General features: G+C 38.5%; 1 protein-coding gene across 3 annotated transcripts in view; it reads left to right on the forward strand.

Moving 5' to 3' along the window:
• Positions 1-2,416: 2,416 nt before the first annotated feature.
• Positions 2,417-24,080, forward strand: part of LOC129774823 (probable nuclear hormone receptor HR38) — a 310,471-nt gene continuing 288,807 nt past the window's right edge. For 2 of the 3 annotated variants that reach the window (XM_055778825.1, XM_055778826.1), the window contains exon 1: positions 2,417-4,240. In XM_055778825.1, the coding sequence (XP_055634800.1) occupies positions 3,928-4,240 (313 nt within the window). In that variant the 5' untranslated portion in view covers positions 2,417-3,927. The remainder of the gene's footprint in view (positions 4,241-24,080) is intronic. The other variant, XM_055778827.1, reaches the window with a different exon arrangement.

The following is a 24,080-nucleotide window of genomic DNA, read 5'->3' on the forward strand; positions in this document are numbered from 1 at the left end:
TTGGAATCCAATCTTCTCCGAATGGTTCCGAACGGTTTTATGGTCTATACCCAGTTCCTGGCCAATCGAGCGAGTGCTCACATGCCGGTCTACTTGGATGATTTCAACGATTTTATCGGTTTCCACGACGATTGGCCTACCAATACGGGGTGTATCTTCGACAGCCACTACACCAGAACGAAATCGATCAAACCAACGCTGTGCTGTGCGAATCGTTACAGTATCGGGTCCATAAACTACACGAATTTTTTCGGCCGTTGCAGTTTTACCTCGCAGGTAGTGAAAACGTAAAATATGGCGAATTTCTTGCTTGGTGGACTCCATCTTTGACGCGCTATAACTTGAGACTGAAAAGGACAATCACAACACTGTCAAAACGACACTTGTAGCACAGATTGTCGTCTTTGAATAGCCGTATAGTATGACCCGATGCGATAAGTACAACACAAGATATGTTTAAGTGTTGCCATATATTGACAATATACGACATTTCTTTTCCCCCAACCCAATATTTACCGAGTTAGAGCCATTTTAGATAAGCGGTGTCTAACTTGATACGGCCGTAACAATGAACTTCAAACGCGTTTTTCTCGAAACTAGTTTTTTAAAACTGGCGTATACGATATCTCAAGTTCTACTGAACCGATTTATGTCGAATTTATATGAATGAGAAAATGTTCAATATCGCATGAACTTCTAAAGATGGTACCTTTTAAATTTTACTATTTTTTAAAAATCCGGAACGTAAAAAAAGCTTTTTAAACCGCCGACCTGTCCGAGGTTCCTGCGATAGCGGCATCTTTACTGATTCAGAATCTGTTTCATTTATTTGTTTCCGATAACCAGAAAGACTGGAATCGTGTACGTCATAGTACAACTTTTTTTTTAACTCCCTCACTTCATCAGCTTTTAACTATTCCAGTTATGAATATTTTTTCTCCGTTCAAGTTTTGTTTTATTGTTAAAAGAGAAATGAACAAGCAATGATATAATGAAAAGTAAAAATATTCTTTGTTTTATTTTTACGGAGCTCGAAAAAACACTCGAAATTCGTGTCTCTACACTAAAATACTCTCTTAAGGGAACTGCGTCAGTTTGATGTAATGATTGCAACGCCAGAGACATCAGCGAGTGAGTAATTTGGTCGCGTCCACATCTCAATCCAAAACGAAGATTTGGGATGACGCAAAACAAGAAAGAACAAGCGATGCAAAGCTTTGTATCTAGAACGATACTGATAGTGTGCCTCAGCGAGATCCAATATTTGTACTCTAGGTAAATATTCCCCTTCGTTCTTCTTTTTGTTCTTTTTGTTCTTTTCATTGTTCACAGAGATTTTAAATCATTCCCCATTAGTAGCTCGTTATTGACGACATGGGTAGGGTTCATGGGTTCACAAATGAGCAGAACAAATATATGGAAAATGGAAATGTTCCTAGTTTTCATCAATTTAAACCGTTTACACATCAGGGGATTGTAATACTTAGCATAAAAAAAAAACTTCGGGAGTTTCAGATTCATTTGGGAAGTATATCGTGAAAATACGTTCGCGGTAAAATTTTTTATTAGCGTTAACTTTATTTCATAACAACGGGACCTGTTTTCTGATTTGGCACCCTTGATGAAAGACGCAGTTCTACGTCAAAAATTGTAATCTGTAACTACAAATTCTTAGTTAAAAAAAGGCTGAAAAATCTGTAGAGATACAGATTATTCTGTAGATATGGTAACCCTGGTCGATGAACGTTTTACATAAACCCCTGTTTTGTCCACCTGTTCATTAAATCTTTGCTATGATATCACCAGCGCATCATCCAGGCACATCTAAGCTGCTCCACCGGCAGCCGATGAGTTGAATTTGTTTTGTTAGCTTCCCTTCTTCCGCCGCAGCGTGACTGATATGCCCGGTGTGTATTGCCATCCACGAGTAGCGTCTCACACACTGACACACATATGCTTCTGCTACCCACTGCACTCTCCGTCCTCCGCATGGTTCTGCATGGTCCGGGATGTTTGCTCTTGTGTAAGGTTAGGTACGGCGTCACCGGTGCGGCAGAGTAAATTGTGCTGGTAGTGGTGTTTGTAGATTTTGCTTTCAATCCACCGCAACCGTCGCGTCGTCGTCGTCACCGGTAGCCCCGGCAGGTCGCTCAGGGATCCAGCAGTCCGGGTGGGTGGTTTACACCACCTCACTCTGGCTATGACGACAGCAGCCAGCATCGAAAAGTTCCGCGAAAGAAGAGAAGTAAAGTGTGCTCTTTCGAATAATATAGTCTTATGTTGGGGCTACGATAAGTTTAGTTGCGTTCGAGACGCCGTGTCGTTAAGTGTACAGGTGTGGGTTTTCCGTGTGGCAATTTTTTCACCTTCTCGTGCGCCGGGAATTTTTTTCAATAATTCGGGATAGTATCGAACAGACCAGCAGAACCATCCACTGCACACTCTCAGCTGCATCGCGTTGCATATTGTATACTACCGTGGGATTCATCCTTGAGGAGGACTCCTTTCGCGAAGATCACGGAGGTCAACCGGTACCTGAAAGCGAGAGTGCATAACGAGTCTCGACGCGTGTGAATAAAAAGGGTGGTGGAAAACGAGCGAGCATCCCCACTATCATCACTATCAGGGGTAGCGTCGCATCGGTGCGGCCGAAAGAAGACGACACAACGTACCATCGAAAAATTGGGTATCTGGAGCAAGCGAAAACGAAAGTGTGCCCGTACAGGTGAGCGAACCAATCCCAAGGCTACCTCCTCCTCCACGGCCGCCAGGAGGACGGAGTCGTTAGCCGCAAAGCCGCCTCCGAAACTCCACATCTCGTAAGACCCGCCCCGTACTCCCACCTTTTCACCGACAACTTAAGCCTGTCTTAAGTCGGCGGGAGAAGATTCGTGTGCTCGTGCGCGCGCACTCTCGGCGTCGTCGAGGATTCCCAACACCTCCGTTGTGAGATATCTCTCTATGCGCGACTCTCGTATGTTCGCTCTCGCGCGCGCGATCAGTGGTCAGCGGTTTGCGTTTTTTGGGGACCCGAGAGGATCGTGAAGATCTGCAGTGCTATCAAAAGCTTTCCGGATGCGAACCGCGAAGCTCCACTTGCGCGAACGCTACGGTTCCTTGCTTTGGTGGTGTAGAAGATTTTTGTGTTGCGAGTGCGACATTTGAGGAAGAAGATCCGAACTGAACGAAATCGAAAGTGAATCTGTCCAGGCGTTTTTGAGAAAGTGAAACTGTGTTTCTTTGTTGTTATTGTGAATGGACCTCCTGAAGTGACGTTGCTGGGTGCTCGGGAAGAACTGTGCGTACTGTGCTTTTTCGGAGTGGAGAGTGTCAGATTACGGGCTTGCATAAAAGAGTGGTGCAATAAAGAACATTGCTGAAGAAATTTTGTGGGAGAAGAGATCGATGTTTTAACTACAACAGGAAGACTGCTATCCGTCAGGGGTGCGACGCTGTGGATTAACATTGGGACCTCGCAGAAGTGTTTTCCGTGCTGGAGGAGGAACAAGATCAGCACCAGAGGGTCCTTGCACCTTCAACAGGTCTGAGAGATAGTCTATTCACCATCCATATTTTGAATTGATTTTCGATGTTGTGCTGCTTGTCGCATTAGTTCTAGACGTAGTGCTTGTGTGAAACTGTTTTATGAACCTGAGTTTTATGAGTTTGTTAACCAGATCTTTAGTTAGTTTTCGGCTTCTTTTCTCTTCTTATTCTTCTTCCTGTTCCGAACCCGTCAACGTGAAATAGAAAACCAATCAAACACCTGAAAAACAGATTGGAAAAGATGAAGATTCCGGCGATGGTTTGTCCCCCAGTAGCACCCGGTTCGGGTTCAGGGAAGACTGCGGTCACCCCGGATATAAAGTGAATGTGAGTGAGTGTGAGTCGTGATACGGGCAGGGACGGCAGCGAAAGTTTGAGGACATGCGAACCCGTCTGGCTTCGTTGATTGTTGTGAAGCAGGAACCACTGTCGGACGCGGGTGACGATTACTACGGAGGTATCGTCCCGGATTCAGCGAGGACTGTTGTGGTGGTTGACGAGCTGAACAATAATAACACCAATAGCAATAATAATAATAACAATAACAATAACAATAGTGGACATCCCAATCATGAGTTTGGCGCGCATTTTCTGTTTGGACGAGAGCTTCCGCCGGTGGCCCCCTATGGCCATGGCGATCTAAACAACAACCAGCATGCCGGGCAGGATTTTCAGTTGTTTGACGAGAAAAAGTGTATGTATTATCTTATGTTGTCCCATTTTGTTTTGATGATTTCGTTTTTGCTCCATGATAAATTTTAAGCTTTTAGTGTAAGTGTATCCCTGCAAAAAATGATCAATCCAAGCATGGTATAATGTTATTCGGAATAACCTCCATTCTGGTTTGTGTAGAATATGTCGCTTTGTTAGAGTTTCAGGACATATCCTGGAGGGGAACTGACGGGGAGCAGCAGAGCGATTGAATTTCAAACAAGTGATAAATATCTCGCTTGATCTCTCGGTCTGGGTTGATACGAACGAACGCTGACCCACCGGTGTGGATGTGGTGATAAACAAGTAAGAGTGCAGCGGCGAAACGAAAATCTCGTTTTGATTACCTGTTGAATTGCTAATTTTGCCCGCGGTGTGGATTGAATTGGATTTCTTCCCATTTTGTTCGTTTGCTGATTTTTGTTTGTTTGTGTGTGTGTGGCTCGCTTAGAGAATAATGTCCTCGCGATTAAATGCATCAATTAGTGGACTTAGGATTCACCCCACGTGCTTTGCGGCGAATCGTTTATGCATAACTGGTTGACGGATTAGTTTTGCTTTGGCTTCCGTTGCCCATTGGGTTGGCGGTAAGTCAGTGGCGATAACAAGCCGTGGGTGTTTCTACGGAGTCATTGGGGGTGTTTCTTGGTTCCAACAGGGCTTGTGTTTGGCCCCGATCTTATCCGTTATCTCTCCCAAGTGTATGTATCGAATGAAATGAGCTGAGAACACATTAATATATTTAAATATATTGGGGAAAAAACCCCACTCGTGTTTTCATTCATCGAATTAGTGTTGTGTTCGGCAATATTTTGCGATTGTGGCGTTGATTATTCGGTTGGATCATAGACGAATTTTATGGTAATTTTTAAAAATTATTAGCGAATGAGACACAGATTCTCATATCACTAGCCAAGTGAGTGATCGGTCTTTTGTCGTAAAAGCAGTTAAGAAATAAATTAGATAGAATATGAATATTAATATTGGGAAAATTATGTTTGTAAAAATTATAATGAGAAGCTAACGCTGAAACGGGTGATTAAGAAATGAATTGGCAGACATGAGATCATTTGAACAGCCAGCTCAATTTATCAAACTTCAAATTTGTCAAAGATTTAATAAAGTTGATCGTCGTTCTTAGTATGTACTTCAATTTTGAAATGGATGTCGCGTCTTTCACTAAATATTCAATTATCCCTTACATATTTGTCTACTTGAGGAAAAAAGCCTGAAATATTGCAATTTATATTAGTGCACTAATATGACTTCTAATTTCCAAATGCGCAGATTATTATCATTATTATTACAATTGAAATTTCAAAACTCATATTCGCAAAAAAAATCAAGCATTTTACCATAAAACTATTTTAATACTGGTAACACTTTTATTAGAAGATCACATTGCGTCTGACGTATAGTTGATTTGAGTGGCAAATTAATTTGTTATTTTTATATGAATTTCGCTGGTTTGAATGATCATTACAACAGTAGGGGTAATGTGGTCACCTGCTTGTTTGGTAGTATAACTATTGACTTTTGACACCGGATTGATCTTATGTTTTTATGTTTAGAGAATTTCATGACTTTTGAGCCACCCTGTACTCCACTGGAGCAGTCGAATGTCAAAATATAAATAAAAACAAAAATCGCTCTCTCGGTAGACATTCGGCCGTAATTTTGAGCGTTTCGAATAAAGGGATTTCTAGTGAAATTTAGTTTATTTGACCTGATATTTGCGGCAAATCAACAGTTTGAACGATTGTTCACATATTTTAGGGGAGATGAAAAGATATTTTGTTCAATTTCAGCGATTATTTCGCAAATTTCGCATTTCGTTTTTGGGGGGCAAAATGGTCAGTGGAGGATTACTACTGACAATGTTCTGTTTTCAAAAGCTGATATACCTTATCACCTTCGGCTCCTAAAAGGGTCTCTTTTGTGGTTTTGACCCAGGCAAAATATGCCACCCCAACCAAAATCAAGTCTCATTTAGAAAAACGTTATGTGTTTCCTACTACGTTTTTGTACGTATGAGAAAATTTCAATTACAATTCTAGGTGAATATGCCTAGCTCATTTTATACATGTACTTACTATTTCAATAATGATTCAAACAAATTTGGCCAGGAAAACACGCATAAATCTATCTCTTCTAGCGTGATATGTGCGAGTGACCACTTTACCTCCTCACTAAAAAAATGTTCGACAACCTTTTTTTTTTTTAATGAAAAATGTACTATTTTCAATATTCAAAATAAAATACGCTTATTATCTTGGACTACAATAAATTGAGCTACAATATTCTCCGAAGAACGGGAATTTTAGTGGTATGTGGACACAAGAAATGGACATGTTCCTTAGGGTGACTACATGTTTTACTAAATACTCATCATTATAATATTAAATTATCATCAAACACAATTCTCGTTTCATATGTTTGCACAATTTGCGAAAAAAGGTGTTACTCTATTACATAGAAATGAAACGGAATACTTAAAAATAATGTCTCATTCATAATTCTTAATTTATTTGTGTGAAAGTCTGGAAATCTATTATCAAATGACGCAACACCACAAGGCCAGTGCCGTCATCGCGAATGAACATATTTGCTAGAAAGAATAAATATGACATTGAGTAGGGTTCAAAACTTTGCTGTTATTTATGCTTAGAATATCAAAAGCAACAAATTGAAGCAAATCACAATCGATGTGAATATCGTTTCTGGCAGTGAGTTGACCTCTTTTCGGTCGTATGTCTATTCTCAGTTTAGTTTACACTTAGTTTACACTTTTTTCTAAACTTAATGTCTAGTGAACCTGTTCCCGAATTAATACGTTGTGAATTCATTTTTTTGCTTGAAACTCACTGCCCTCATTCTATTGGAGACAATAGCAAGAGTGTTCATTCTATTTATATCACTGGTGCGTGAACGAATTTGCTGTAACGAATGAATACGGCATTGAGTGAGGTTCAAAACTTCGCTGTTATTTATACTTTGAATGTCAAAGGGAACAAATTGAAATTCATCAAAATAGGTTTGAATATCGCTCTTGGCAGCGAGTTTTAGCTTGAGTCAAATATTTTAGATAGTACTGGTATTTCCTCTAAAACACAATTTTCATTCTGATTTTTTTTCCACCACATGCAAGAAACGTCGTATTCTATTACGTCGAGTACATTCATAATTCATATTTTTTATTTAAAAAAAGTGTTTGTTCAACCTGCAAATTCATTATCATTTTCGCTCCACAAATCGAACACACGGAGTTCAATGCCGTCAACCAGAGAGGTCAGGTTTGAAGACATGTCTTCATTATGAAGACATTTGACTTACTGTGAAGACATTTGATTTTGTGAACACATTTTGAAGACATAGTGAAATATGTGAAGACATTTCAGTATGATAGCGTACGTGAGTTTTTGAGAGATATTCTGCCGTTCTACGCATAGCTGTCCCATGTTCCAAAATAAGCAACTAAGAAAAACGCAATCAAAGTTTTCTAGCATATTTGTCTACCAGAAGCTTTAAGCATTTCAGTTGAGCAATACACCAGGATTTTTATGAGCAGTAAACTGTTGTCTAATGAAATGTGATTGCTTGATTTTTTCAAGTTCCCCCCACTTGAAACAATCAAGCTTGATTATAAGTTTAAAAATTCATGGTGGGACAGCTATGCCTAGAATATCAACATGAGACAATTGAACTTGTTGTTTTTTGAAATACTGAGAACAAACAATGAGTTTTTTGTGTTTTTCAAAAGATTGTGTATGAAAACATCGTTTTATGAAGAAGGGAGTGATCTGCAACACCTTTGCAGAATATAAATCTCATTGTTATTAGGCATTCACTAACAAGGTGTACACGTGTTCTGTTAATCTTTTTTTATTTTTTTTTGAGAATTTGTTCGTTTTTCCAAACCAGAAATGAGTGCAGTAGCCTTGCTGGAAGCGTGGCATTAAATTCTTGTTCTTGAACCGATTTATTCATTATGGATCTACAAGGAATACATGGCGAGACAGTTATGCTTAGAATATCAACATGGGACAATTATCTTTTTTGTGTTTTCCCAGAAATTGGGCATAAAAACATCGTTTTATGAAGAAAAGTGAAAATTGTCAGAAAGTAACATGGGACAACTATGCGTGAAACGGCAGTATTGTTCCCATGAAATTATTATTATTAGCCGAAAATATCGTCGAAAGAAGTACGGCTTTTGTCTCTTTTGTTTCGAGATCATTCACTTGCTTTTTTCAAACTATTCCAAACAAAAAATCCACAAGCATATAGAATGAGTCAACAACAAAGCGATTTTTTTCAAATTCTGGAGAACTTCAAGCGGTCTGAATACATATTGTCTTTAGAAGTCACTAGTTGATTTGCGCTCGAGAATTCGAATGACTGTGGCATAGTATTTTTATTATTTTTTACTATACAGCTTGAGCTTGAGCTTGGGTAAACTGTACACTTCGTAGTTGCTCTCCGTGATTGACCTGAACCAGCGAAATTCCACAAAGAACACATCGAATGACGCTTGGGAGTAGCAAACCCTTCTCATTGTACAAGTTTCCGTGATTCGAACTCTAAATAGTCAATAACGACGCCAACCAAGTTCTTACAGTCACCAGGGGAAGGGAAGGAATGTTAGTATGATATTCGCCGCCCGAAAACCAGAAGGGTCGCCTCTATAGCGTGGTTCCCTAGCGTTTATCAAGGAAGGGATAGTTGTTAGTGGGGGGAGGTAAGAATCAGGATTTACTGTGATGAGTGAATTGATTATGAGTTTATCCATTTCTTTCTTTCCATAACAACCATGGATAACAGCTATTACAACCATCCTCCTTAGGGGCTTTGGACCCTCTGCTCTAGTTCTCAATAGTTTCAGGTTTGTTTTCGGGCATTGGGCCTATACTATACAATATATTAAGCTAGATCCTTCTGACGACCACATCACAAATCGAAGGTTTTCCGGTTACATACCATTTCAATAATTAGTTTCATGAATATGGTTATCATAGTTTCGTTTTTGTGGAAGAACTGGGGCTATATTCACTCAATCAACGGTTTATCAAGCCATTTAACATTTCTAAACTCATACAATTTAGTTCACGGATGCGAAATATACTCTTAATTCACATTTATTGAAATAAACTTCAAAACCTCAAGGTAAGTTTAATGAAATGAAATGAGAATAAACATTGAATAAGCTATAAAACTTCGGTAAAAAGTAAATTAGGAATTTTAGTTTCTTCCGATAAGACAAGACATTTGAAGACATTTTTTCGTACCATGTGAAGACATTTGAAAAAAAAATACCTGGCACCCCTGCCGTCAACGCTGACATTCATTTCGCCAAAATAAAATTCAGTTTTGACGTCTTCAAAAAACCAAGAAGAATACGGATCATTGATAATTTGTTCGTAAAGTTTACGACTGTTAGTTGCACTTTAACATGAAGGCCGCCTATTATTCAGAACATAACGATGTGACATTTTAGGCAGGGGGCGCTCCGAGTTTTGTAATCTTGAGGACGAATTGAATCTGATAATAGTTTCATATTACTATGACGAGTTTTGATGGAAGTATTGGAAAATTTATAGAATAATGATTAAGTAGTGGGCAGGACCAAGTGTTTTAAGCATTAAAATAGCATCGAGTAATAATTTTCATTCCTTTTTTAACAATTTTAAACTGCTTTCGGTCCTGTTAATCTAATAGAGTTAATTGCCTAAACGTCGACACTGTACCTTCGCAAATTTATTTATTGATTGTTTTTTTTTATCTATTATAGAAACTTTAAACAACATAGCTATAGCCCAATTAGAAGATCGATCGATGAATAGTTCTGAATGAATAAACACTTTATCTGCGTCATGAAGGAAGGAAAATTCCTATTCTCTTCATCTCCCCAGGCACTCTTTTTTTGTACATTTTCGAGACCGTTTGAAACAGAAACTTTCTCATTACTTCATTGAAACCTTGCTGTGCAACTTCCGAGTGTGTGTTTTGGCTGATAGTTTCTGCATCAACATCCGATTTGTTGGCACAAAAAGAACGATAAATTTTTGGCAGGAGAAACATCCGATGTTTGGTTGGAATTGTATTTTTCTTTGGATACATTTAACATCTAACATTTAAACGCAGGTGCTGATCATAAGTTTTACTACGACGTGTATTTTTATTCAGTCTAATAAAAGTCTACAGTGTACGAAAATGTCGTACACTGTAAATTTAGAATTATTAATTATTCACGAATTATTTACGTGGGTATTTAAAACAAATTTCCTCACCTCGACTTCAATCATTCTTTTGTTTTAACTGTTTTTGGTTAGTAATATGTGCGCTCTCAGTCACCATAGCAATGAATCATATTAAATACTTTATTCAACCATGTAATAGAATTAGGATTTGACAATATAGGATTTTAATAGGATTTCATTCAAGGGAAATTAATTCCGTCCTCTCACCGCAAAGAACAATTCGTAACAATTTTTTTTACTGGAAGAGGGACACTTTCGAAACAAATGGGCATCAAAACATCACAGAATCGACCAATGGAGACACTGCCTAAAATAGGCAGTGATTCCGGGTTCTTAGTGACTTTATTGTAACATCATCCACAATCAGGTTACATTCCAAAATAGTACACGATTTCTCAAATGAATTGAGTACTGTTTTTGGGGAGATCATATGAGTGGTATTATAAGGCGAGATCTCAAATAGGACCTTTTATTTTTTGCAGTGTGTTTTGTGGAAAGACGAAATCCGTCCTCGGTCCATGTTTTTGAAGCGATTCATAGCTGCCTCAGTACTCAGGTAAAACAGCCATACACAATTACATTCCCAAATTCTTGCTTGTTACGTCTTTTCATTTCCGAGTTTGATGTCTGACCATCAAATGCATCTGACGACTTTTTGTAAATCAGCTTTGATATCCATGAACGGCTAATCTGCGACGAATGGTGGCGACTTTCGGAGATTGACCACTGAAAAACAATAACAATTACCCTAATCTCTTCATAATCTTTTATTTTAATTTCTCTTTTAATACTGCGCTATTATTTTAGCTTTGAGTTATTTTCTATTGAGCTAGAATGATAAATCCAATGCACAATGGTCCGGGAGATGCATTTAAGTGGAAATTAGTATTTAAAGCTCGACAGTTATTCTCTAGACAAAAAATGGCTTAGACAAAGTTGTTACTCTTGATAGAGCGCTCATTTTTATGTTGTCAAAAATAGGGTGACCAAAATTGTCGATGAAATGAAAAATCTAACTTCTTTATCTTTATAGATAGAGGTAAACATAGTTCGACAATGTTGTAGCTCCAATTATTTGAGACATCTTTGTAGAATAAAGTTTTTCTCTATCTCTTGAAATAACCGATATAGCGCTTTTTTCTAAGTTACGTTAGGGTCACCATGAAAAAAACTGTTTTTTTTTTGCTCTAACTTTTATATTTCAAATTTTACATGCAAACTGTCTTCGAAATACTTTTAGAGCTTACTAATACAAATATTTTTCGATGTGTGATTTTCAAAACTATGTTATTTTTTGTGTTTGAGTAAATTAAAATTGAAATCATGAGTTTTTGGGCAAAGAACCATCAATAACTTTGAGTAGGATTAAGATATAGACAAGTTCTGCATTGCAAAATGTTGGTATCGATAAGTTCTAAAAGTTGTACGAAGACAGTTTTGATGTAGAATTTGAAATATAAAAGTTAAAGCAGAAAAAAACACGTTTTTTCATGGTCTCCCTAATGCAACTTAGAAAAAAAAGCGTTAGATCGATTATTTTAAAATATAGAAAAAAGCATAAGTAGAACACAAAGTTGTTTAAAATAACTGGGGCTACAATAAAGGGTGTGTCACATCAAATTGCATCACGGAAAAAACGCTGTAGAAATTTAATTTTTAGGAATTATACCTTCTGCTTTCGCTTATAATCAGATAAGAGTGTATAGATCACGTTGGCCATGCTTCACTGTCAATTTTACGTAAATTTGTAAAAATGTCGTCGAACGAAAAAGAGCGTCGTGAATTAATCCTGTGCACTCATTTCGAGAATCCGGAGTTGTCACATCGGGACATCGGTAAGATGCTGGGAATCGTCCAATCCACGGTCAGCAGAGTACTAAAACGATACTTCGAGAACCTAACCATCAACCGGAAGGTGAAGAACGGCAAAAATGGATGCTCCGTCAGTGAAAAAGATCACAAGCGCGTAGTTAAGCAGTTTAGACGTGATCCGAGAAGTTCGGTCCGGGATGTCGCCAATAAGCTGAATTTGTCAAGTTCATTCGTCCAGCGGACCAAGTAGCGGGAGGGCCTACGTACATACAAGGTTCAGAAGGAAGACGCGAGCCCGGAAGCTGTACACCGAAATGCTGATGAAGCCGCATTGCCTGATAATGGACAACGAAACCTACGTCAAAGCGGACTTTCGTTAGCTGCCGGGCCTGTTGTTCTTCTCCGCAGAGGACAAATTCAGCGTTCCGGAGGAGATTCGCAAGCAGAAACTATCCAAGTTTGCCAAAAAGTACATGGTGTGGCAAGCGATCTGCTCTTGCGGAAAGCGGAGCGCCCCCTTCGTGATGACCGGCACGGTAAACGGGCAGGTTTACCTTAAGGAGTGCCTACAGAAGCGCTTACTACCACTATTGAAGCAGCACGAGGGCCCGACCATCTTCTGGCCGGATCTCGCTTCGTGTCACTATTCAAAGGACGTGTTGGAGTGGTACGAAGCCAACGGGGTCACCTTCGTGCCAAAGGAAATGAACCCGCCCAACGCGCCGGAGCTTCGCCCAATAGATAAATATTGGGCGATTATGAAGCAGGCCCTCCGGAAGAACCCAAAAGTTGTCAAATCGGAGGCGGACTTCAAGAGAAAATGGATTTCTGTTCAAAAAAAAACTACAACCTGACGTTGTACAGAACCATATGGACGGGGTAAAAAGGAAGATGCGAGCATACGGGCTTGGACTCGAAGTATGAATAAAAAGAAAATGCAAAAAGTTGTTCAATAGTTTTTATTTTAATTTCTAAAATTTTCAAAAGAATCGGTCTACTGGGCGAATTTCTACAGCGTTTTTTCCGTGATGCAATTTGATGTGACACACCCTTTATTGTTAAACTATGTTTATCTCTATCTATAAAGATAAGAAAGTTTGATTTTTCATTTTATCGACAATTTTGGTCACCCAATTTTTAATAACATAAAAACGAGCGCTCTATCATGAGTAACAACTTTGTCTAAAACATTTTTTGCCTAAACAATAAATATCTCCCACAAAGTTGTTTTTAGCGCCTCCTATCTGAGTTGCATTAGGGTAACTATGAAAAATCGGATTTGTTTACTTTAACTTTTATATTTAAAATTCTACATCAAAATGGTCTTCGTACGACTTTTAGAGCTTATCAATACCAACATTTTGCGATGCAGAACATGCCAATATCTTAATCCTGCTCAATTTTTTTTGGTCTCTATTATAGTAACTTTCAACACATTTCGGTTGGTTCGTCACTTTTGCTTCAATTTTTGGAGAAATGTCGTGAGTGAGAATTGAATTCGTGATCTCTGCGTGAGAGGTATGGATGTTACCATTACGCCAGATCGCCTCCAATCCTTCTCAAAGTTATGGATGGGGTTTCATCCAAAAACTCATGATTTCAATTTTAATTTACACAAACACAAAAAATAGCATAGTTTTGAAAATCACATATTATAAGGCTGTAAAAAAAGTCCTGCGGTATTTCCGCGAGATGTCGTTGTAAGCGCGTAGTTCTAGTTGTATTTATTGTATCGAGTCATACTATAGCTTGTTGGAAAGGTATTTTTGCGCGCTATAATATAGTCCTTGACAGTGTTTTGTTTGGTTAAGTCGTTCGTGAGTTTTTTGCGACACTATAATATGGAGCAGAATAAAGAGAAAATCCGACATATTTTACAGTACTACTATGACAAAGGCAAAAATGCATCTCAAGCTGCCAATAAAATTTGTGCAGTTTATGGACCCGATACAGTTTCCATTTCCACCGCACAACGATGGTTTCAACGTTTTCGTTCTGGTGTAGAGGTCGTCGAAGATGCGCCACGCTCCGGAAGGCCTGTCGTCGAAAATTGCGACAAAATCGCTGAATTAGCCGAGAAAGACCGGCATAGTAGCAGCCGTAGCATCGGCCAAGAGCTGGGGATAAGTCATCAAACCGTTATTAACCATTTGAAGAAGCTTGGATTCACAAAGAAGCTCGATGTATGGGTGCCACACACGTTGACGCAAAAAAACATCTTTGACCGTATCGACGCATGTGAATCGCTGCCGAATCGCAACAAAATCGACCCGTTTCTGAAGCGGATGGTGACTGGCGATGAAAAGTGGGTCACTTACGACAACGTGAAGCGGAAACGGTCGTGGTCGAAGCCCGCTGAAGCGGCTCAGACGGTGGCCCAGCCCTCATTAACGGCCAGGAAGGTGCTGCTGTGTGTTTGGTGGGATTGTCAAGGAATAATCTATTATGAGCTGCTTCCCTATGGCCAATCGCTCAATTCGGACCTGTACTGCCAACAACTGGACCTCTTGAAGGTAGCACTCATGAAGAAGAGGCCATCTTTGATAAACAGAGGCCGTATTGTCTTCCATCAGGACAACGCCAGGCCACACACTTCTTTGGTGACGCGCCAGAAGCTCCGGGAGCTCGGATGGGAGGTTCTTTTGCATCCGCCGTATAGTCCGGACCTTGTACCAAGTGACTACCACCTGTTTTTGTCCATGGCGAACGAGCTAGGTAGTCAGAAGTAAGCCACAAAAGAGGCCTGTGAAAATTGGCTATCCGAGTTTTTTGCCAATAAGGAAGCGATCTTCTATAACAGGGGTATTATGAAGTTGGCATCTCGTTGGGAAGAAGTCATCGAACAAAACGGCGCATATTTGACTTCAAACAGATGATTGTAACTAATTTTATGAACAAATGAAAATTTAAAAAAAAAATACCGCAGGACTTTTTTGACAGCCTAATATATAGAGTGAAATCTGTTCTTTCAAATTCCGTCAACAAACATTTTTTTATGTCAGCCCCAGAAAAAATGACAAACAAATGAAAAAAGCATGTTTTTTGACATGTTCTGTATCGAAAAATGTTTGTATTAGTAACCTCTAAAAGTCTTTCGAAGACAGTTTGCATGTAAAATTTGAAATATAAAAGTTAGATAAAAAAAATCAGTTTTTTTCATGGTGACCCTAGCGTAACATAGAAAAAAGGCGCTATATCGGTTATTTCAAGAGATAGAGAAAAACTTTGTTCTACAAACATGTCTCAAATAATTGGAGCTACAATATTGTCGAACTATATCCATCTCTATCTATAAAGATAAGAAAGTTAGATTTTTTATTTCATCGACAATTTTTGTCACCCTATTTTTGACAACATAAAAACGAGCGCTCATTCATGAGTAACAACTTTGTCTAAGACAGTTTTTGTCTAGAGAATAATTGTCAAGCTCTAATTGCTAATTTCCACTTAAAAGCATCTCCGGGACCATAGTTAACGTAGATTACATTAGGATATTTTATTTTATTTTTTATAGGATATTTTTTTTTTTTTTTTTATCTTCGCTTATTTTTCGTCGGCCTATTTCCGCCACTTTAGTGCCAATCACCGACATCAGGGAGGCGACTCCACCTGTTCCTACCTATCAGACTCAACAACTCATGAGCCGGGCCAACTTCTTTTACTTCCGCTCCGAAAGAAGACGTAACCAGAGATTTTTCGCCTCAGAAAATCCCAACGACGCCAGCTGGGATTGAACCCAGGCCGATCGGATTGAGGCTGTTACGCTAACCATACAACCACTGGCGCCGTCACATTATTAGGATATTTGTTGCATATTTATTTTGAATACACTCGACAAAAAAAATAGCGGAACAGAGTGCTAAGTCGAAAAAAAGTCGAAAACTTCGTGGAAAATCGATGCGATGCGCATCATTTTGAAGCTTCAACTTTCAAGTATTAGAATATCTTATGTGCATATTTTTATCTTGGTGTGTGCCTCTCTGAACGAACGATTCGTAACTTTTGTTTTCATGCGTTTGTAGTTACAAATATTGTAAGGAGTGATGATACTCACTCATATTTATACGTATTTCCACACATACACGAACTCTTTTCCCACAAACTTGTGAAGACGAAAGTTACGAATCGTTTATTCTGAGAGTCGCGTAGGATTTTGTACTTCTGATACGATTTGCGATTAAATGCTCCTCTAATTTACTCCAAACTTTGAAAAATCTTCTAGAAAAAACGGCCTAACGTATCAATATGAAACGTTTACAGATGTTTAGGGAATACTCTAGGCTAAAAATTTGCCTGTAAACATTAGAACTTACTACGATATTTGCAGAATTACAGTAAATTTTGAAAAGCCCTAAAAAAATCCTGTTTTTGGTAATTTTTTTAAATCGATGCAAAAAATTTCAATAATGTTTTTTTCGTCGAAGTAATAATTTATCCTTGTACAGAATTTATTGGAGTTTTCAAAACTGCCTTTCGGTTTGCGGTGCAATGGTTGTTTTATGGAATATGGATGGAATTATTCATTATCAAAGACAAGGGGGTAATTTTTCATTCAAACTGAAACATCTCTGTGTGGGAAGGAACGTTCTAGGAACCAAATGAAAGCTGGTTGATAAGGTTAATTGGATTTGCTATTGAGTTGGTTAGCAAAAAATTGTGTTAGTCCAGAATATTCTTGAAAAAACAAAGAAAAGTCGATTGTTCATTTCCTCCCGATATTGTTGCCCACTACACTTACACATACCAAGATAAAAATATGTACGTAAAATATTCTAATACCTGATAGTTGAAGCTTCAAAATGATTAGCATTAAATCGATATGCGTTGATTTTTCACGAAGTTACAGCATGTCAAAAATCACTTAAAATTTCTAACTTCGCACTCTGTTCCGCTAATTTTTTTGTCGATTGTATATTTGAACAAGATTAGTCGCAGTCGCAGCCGACCGCTGCCTTGCCATAGTCTTCACGAGACTATGGAAATATAAAGCTCTCATTTCAAACCTATTTCGGGATATGAACTATTGAAAATTTTATAAGAATATATAACCTGTTAATGAATGTCTGAGCGTTAAGCACTCAATATTGGACAATTTTCGTGACCCGACCGTAGACTTAATCATGTGTCAAAATATTTCTGGAGGAAAATCTGGAATTATGCATGATGTTCTATTACTTATGCCGATCAATGTAAATTCAATAAAACATTCTTCCATATCTAATGGATTATATGTATCACATGATCCAATACCAGGTTTTATCAAAGATTGTCTTAAAAATTATATAAAAATTATATAGAAAATGATTAGTGAATGATGCAGTCTTAATGTAAACTAATTCAACGAATTATTGCGCTTTTGGTTGATTGCCAAGTTTTAGAGGTTTTAGTAGGAAACAAATTTTTGGTGGTACTTCGGTCACTGTAAAACTCACAATACTGTGTTAAGCATCCTCGGTCCTCGCAGAAATATCTAGCCCAACGTGATTCTGAACTGCTGTCTAAACTCTGTTCTACAAGCAGTCCAATTAACCTATTGAGGACTATGAAATCACAGACGTGCGTCAAAAAAAAGTATGGTTTGTAATAATTTTTGTGAATTCATTTCGTGAACTCTGTTCATTAAATTAGATGTAGAATAAATAAAGCTTTTCGTTATCGGCGCAAATTGATTCCCCAATAGTTTCAATGACTAATTTATTCGCATGGAATTTTCGTAAACTCATAAAATTTTTTGCACGTACTTTATTGAGCGATGTATCTACCAAATATTGAACAGCAATCATCTTTCTGGTTTCCAAAAATTTAACTCGCACCAGCTAGTTAAAGATAGCTCGATTTTCTCCGGAAATCATATCTCCGTCAAATCGCATCACTTCGAGAACTTGTTTTGTCGGCTCCCTAACTATATTTTAATTACACCCCATGTTGAACACTGCTCCCACGTGTCTCCCTCCAACTCCGTCATCCCAGCCATTCCAGCTGAATGCGGATGTGATAATTAGTTGTCATAGTCGTCGCGAGAGGCAATCAGAACTTTGTGATCCGTCTTCATCACGGCAAATTTTGGAGCTGCTTGTACTCTTCGGTGTACATTGATCAACGGATTGGGGCCGTTGGATGCTCTCTGCAAGTGCCCGGCGTTTAGTCAGGCCTATGATTTGGTGGACGGTGCTGTCAATCATGTCCACTGACACCGGGCATGATCCAAGCATGAGTCCCGAGCGCCAGTCAAAAATAATCCCGGCTCCACCAGGATGCCGCCAGCTCTCGAGTACTTCCCGTAACATAATCAGACCAGCGTTTTTTCCCGGTCAACTGGGCACATTTCATCTCTAATTAGGCGGCCAAAATCACATAAATCAGGTACCGCGGGACCATCGTCGCGAACAACCGACGTGAAAATAACAAATGGGTAATCCGAAACTAGAGAAAAATCGAGCCCGTCCCATTTTCCAAATATCACCACTGCCGACGAAACACGGCATATTTGTTAATTAAATTCCTATTGCCATATATTTCTTGCGATTGTAAGGCGCCCGCTCGGGAATTTCTGATGTCGGACAATAAATAATACCCGGCGAGGGCCAAAATCAAATATCAAGTCAGCTTCAGTCGTAATCAAAGTGCAAAAGTGATGCTCCAAACCGACAAGACAAGGTTTATGAATCAAAATTTGCCACATCGCTCCCAAGGCATTGCGTTACGCATGCATAGCTTCAAATGTGATCTAGACGCTGTCACCAGCGACATTATTAAGTTATTTGCTCTTTCGATAAGGTTCTAACGGTTGATATGCGCCAAGATCTTCTGCTCGATCGAGCCAAGCATAGTCGTTCGCACGCAGGGCGCTTCCAACAATGACACTGGCGCCAGGCGTTTGGTCCTTGCGCGCCGCGCATAACGAATCGTTCGCTTTTCGCCGATCGCGTAATTACTTTCGCCATTAATGTCATCGAAACAATCAGCATCGCGGCGTTCAACACATGATCTGGCGCAAATGACCACACAGTCGAATCGCTTCGAGGAAAATCTATGGCCGCATGCTGCCGGAGGCGCCAAGCTCGATGGAGCTATGGACGTACCTTCGAACGACGTTGAGGCGTTGAAATGTCGTGAACAAGTAACGAGTTCACACGGGACAAGTGAAAATTAATCCCGCTCATCGGTGGTACACACGTATCAGCATCAGCATCGCAGTGAAATGAAATAGCTGACACCAGTAATGCGACACTGGGCGCTTCTGCGAAATTGATAGACAGAACACCGGTGGCATTCGATCAGGCGGTGGGACTTGCACTGTTGATGGCATGGTGCTAAGACAATTGTTGTTGGATACTTCTTTTATTGTTTTTATGATTAAGCGCCTAGTGTGTAGTGTTTATTGGCAATAATACGCCGTAGATAAAACGGAGGGTTCATTTACATTGTAAAAAATGTTGATTGATTTTAAGGGCTATCGATTCAACATAGTATTTCAACATTGTGATTCATATATTGAAGATTCCCCAATTCCTGTGATATGTAACTCACGGTCGTAAGAACGTTATCGTATTCAAGACGGGTCTATGATACAAGGTGAAGTCGTTTGAACACTGAGTGGGTTAGGGGGTGGTACAGTAGTTGTTCGCTAACGGGGTGTTTTCTAGCTAGACTGCTCTTCAACTAGGTGTATGTTAATTGAGCTAACTGCAGCCCAATTGAAATGCAGTTACGATCAATGATAGACGTCATATTCATGTGATGTCAAAAGATGTGAGGAGCTTTCGAATACAATTTGATGTTAGAAAAATTGACATTATTTCCGCATGATAAAAACACTTGATGAAAATGCATAAAATTTTAGTGAAAACTTTTTGTAGTTTTTGAAAAAAATGCTGTATTTATCATCTAAATTTATATTATCGCCTTCAAAATAGACCTCTTCCTTTTCCCACGAACAATTCAGTTATTGAAACACTTTCAATGGCTGTTTTCAGAAATTGTTCACGCAGTGAATTCGATTTTATGTCTTCAATGCTGTTAAAACGAATCCCACGAAGTGCCTTTTTCGTCGAAAATTTGTTCACAATGATTGATCGATGAAGTGTATTATTCTTGGTGCAAAATCCAAGTGTTATCCTTCCACAAATCTGCGTTTGCGTTTGCGTTCGGAATGAATTCCGAATGGGGAACATCTTATCAGAAATCGCCGAGCAGAAAAAGTTCACTTGTTCTTAATGACGCTGTAAACAATCCGAATAACACTTCGCGTTCAAAATTTACATTAAAACCACTGAAAGTAGGACCAACATTAAAAAAATTAAAAATTCAGAAACGTAAGCAGGAAGATTTCAAATCACAAATTCCTTAACATAACAAATCATTGAAGTTCCCCTCAGCTTTATTTGACGATTGACATGTCAGCCTAGTTAACGAGTGGAATTCTATAACTGGGTTGCCCTTTCAGCACAGGAGCGAATAGTTCTGTAAAACAGTATGGGAGAAAGCGGAATGGGGATTGTACACTGATAGTACACTCTGTCCAACTTCTATAAGACCACCCTGAAATTATTTCGTTGCAACACAAACAGATAGAATTTCAAGAAGATACATCCATACATTGTTGAATGCTTAGAATAATGTATATTTAACGTCAATTTCGTTCAAAAGAGTAGTTTGCTTATTAATTGTGCTTAAATATGATAATTTCAGCTGTTCAGTTTCTATAAGACCATTTCAAAATTCATAAGTATTATCAATGAAAAATTCAAAACTATTGCCTGATTTACATGTCAATAATTGGATACCTTGCCATTTCGGCTAATAACCTGGAAATTCATGTTGGAATACTATTTACCAAATTCTGCTGAACGGATTTCTCGATATTTTTCCATTTTTCTGAAATCACGCCTTAAGCTTTTCAATCGTGGTGTGCCTCTTTCCTTCAGTGTAGATTTTGCGAGCAAGGATCCTCCTAAGATTTCAACAGGATTCAAGTCTGGAGAGCGAGCCAGTCAGTCTAAAAAATAAAGTTTTTGTTCCTATAACTTAGTTTCCATGCTGGTATGAATAGTAGCATTATTTTGCTGGAATGTGACGATATCCACGCAAAAACGGTAGGAGAGAGGATTCCAGAACAAGTGTGTGATCCTTGAATGTGAAAGCTATCTTGAGTTTTCCAGTTGCACAGAATCCCACCCAAACCATGCACGAGTCTCCACCAGAATTTCTGGTTGAAAAATACTGTTCCTTCTTCCGTAAATCAAACCCGTTGAAATCATCAGGACCGTCCAAATTGATCTTTGTTTTGTCACTGAAGATAACCTAGCGAAGTTAAAAGTAAAAAATAAGGAATTTTTCGTTATGTTATATACCAAAATGTATTCTTTTGAAAACGTTATTTGTCATGACATACCATGTCCCACTGTTGATTCATGTTAGCTTTGACAGAACTCAGACGACTTTCGAAGTGAGATTGTGTAAGATGGTTTAAGAATGCTTTAACCTTTTTAGCCCTCTTTATGTAAGTACTTTTTATCAAAATTTAACGAATCGTCTCCCATGACACATTTATATTCGAAGATCACTTTATTTGCATAAGCGATTTTGAAGTATTCAAAGCTGTTCTAATTATTTTCCGCTTATGCCGGTCAGAGACCTTCGATTTGCGTGGAGCTTTCTTCTTTTTACCGTATCCTTGAGGATTCGTCAAATAATTGACTACTTGAAGGGATCGTCCAATTCGACGAGCAATTTCTCTAAATCCAACATTTTCTTGGTGAAATGCATCGATTTGTCCTTTTTATCTATTCGTGAGCACTTTTCTTTCGGCATTTTCTAGATTTAGAAATCAAACTAACTAAAAACAGCGGAAAACGTAACTGGTCTTATAGAAACTTGACACATGAAAAATAAAAAACATTTGTTTACGCTCAACGCTTGCACACACACACATATGAAAAACATGCAGTGTATGATAGTTACCAACACAAATACACTAGAATATAAAAGCGTTGCGTTGTTTGTTCACAATGCCACAAAGCAGCAAGACCATACCCTGATCTTTTAGAAGTTGGACAGAGTGTATTTTTTTTAATTCTTTATTATAGAGACTTTCAGCCGTAGATTGGTTATTCTCTTAACATAGTGCATACTTCTAAGCACCTTGATCGTAATATTTTGACCAATTTTTGTTTTCTCAAAAATCGATGTAATCGACGTCAGAGATATCATTTTAAAACACAATTGTGTAACATGTAACGCATATCTACTGCCTATACAATTTGGTTTCAATTTTTGGCGATTTATCAATACTTGGATATTTTTCTTTGAGGCATTCTCAGAATCTCATGGTTACGCCATGTATTTGATAGGGAATTCTATTGGCACATTACAGTGCTTTAAATCGAGGCTTATTCCACAAGATGGGCAAACTTCGTCCCGTTTTTTTGTTATCAATACCTTCAAACATTCGCGTTTTCTTACTAAGCAAACGTTCATGGGTCCAATCACAGAACTGTTCATAATTATTCTTCTAATTGACCCTTTACAATTTTCTTTTACTATGAATTTTCTAGTATTTCTACCAAAATTCGTCATTATAATTATTAAAATTATTTTGAAGATGAAGATTTTTTAATCACTTGCAAATAACATGTTTCTCCCTTATATGGAATACTTATTTGATACAGAAAATATAATTAAATGATAACATCTCAAATCGGACGATTCTTTTTTCAAGTTTTGCACTTACCCATTTGATTGATTGGTTCTCGAGTTATGCATAAGTTTTTGTTTCATTTGTATGGCAGTCATCCCTCCCCTTAGAGAGGGGAAAGGAGTGTCAAACCACCATAAAAACATTTGTTGCTCCCTAAAACCTCCATATGCCAAATTTGGCTCCCTTTGCTTGATTAATTCTCGAGTAATGCAAAAATTTGTGTTTCATTTGTATGGCAGTCCACAAACCACCCCCCCCCCCCACTACACTTTCCTCAGAGAGAGAGGAGGAGTGTCTATTCACCATACAAACGTTTCGTGTCCCCTAAAACCTTCGCATGTTAAATTTGGCTCTATTTGCTGAATTAGTTCTCGAGTTATGGAGAATTTTTTCTTTCATTTGTATGGCAGCTCCGCCTTAGCGAAGGGGGTGGAGTGTCTAACCACCGTAAAAACATTTACTGCACCCTAAAACCTCCATAGGCCAAATTAGAAACGTGGGAGGAGTGTTGAACCACTTTAGATATGTTCCTTGCCCCCTAAAACCTCCACATGCCAAATTTCGTTTCGTTTGCTTGATAAATTCTCGAGTCATGTACAAATTTGTGTTTAATTTGTATGGCAGCACCCCCTTAGAGAGGGGGGAGGGATCTTGAACTATCATAAAAACCTTCTCCGACCCCAAAAACCCCTACATACCAATTTTCATGTCGGTCGGTTCAGTAGTTTCCGAGTCCATAAGAATCAAACAGACAGACAGACAGACAGAAATCCTTTTTGCCAAATCGACACTCTGGGACTTTTTTGGTCGTTTTTTTTCGGAATACGAGGCAAAAGGTATGGTTTAGGGTGCCAATGAAAATCGTCATATCGATTTGTCATACGGGACTCCCTGCGAAATGTTGTATTACACGATAAAATACTTTCTGCAAAATATTAGACTTCAATTACTATTGTCGCAGATCTCCAAATTTTAGTTTTCTGAAAATCGGAAAATCACCCATGGGGAGAGTAAAGGAAATCGGAGTTATCAAAGAAAATTTTTGATGCCAAATA

This window comes from Toxorhynchites rutilus, chromosome 3, assembly GCF_029784135.1.
Source record: "Toxorhynchites rutilus septentrionalis strain SRP chromosome 3, ASM2978413v1, whole genome shotgun sequence".
NCBI lineage: Eukaryota > Metazoa > Arthropoda > Insecta > Diptera > Culicidae > Toxorhynchites > Toxorhynchites rutilus.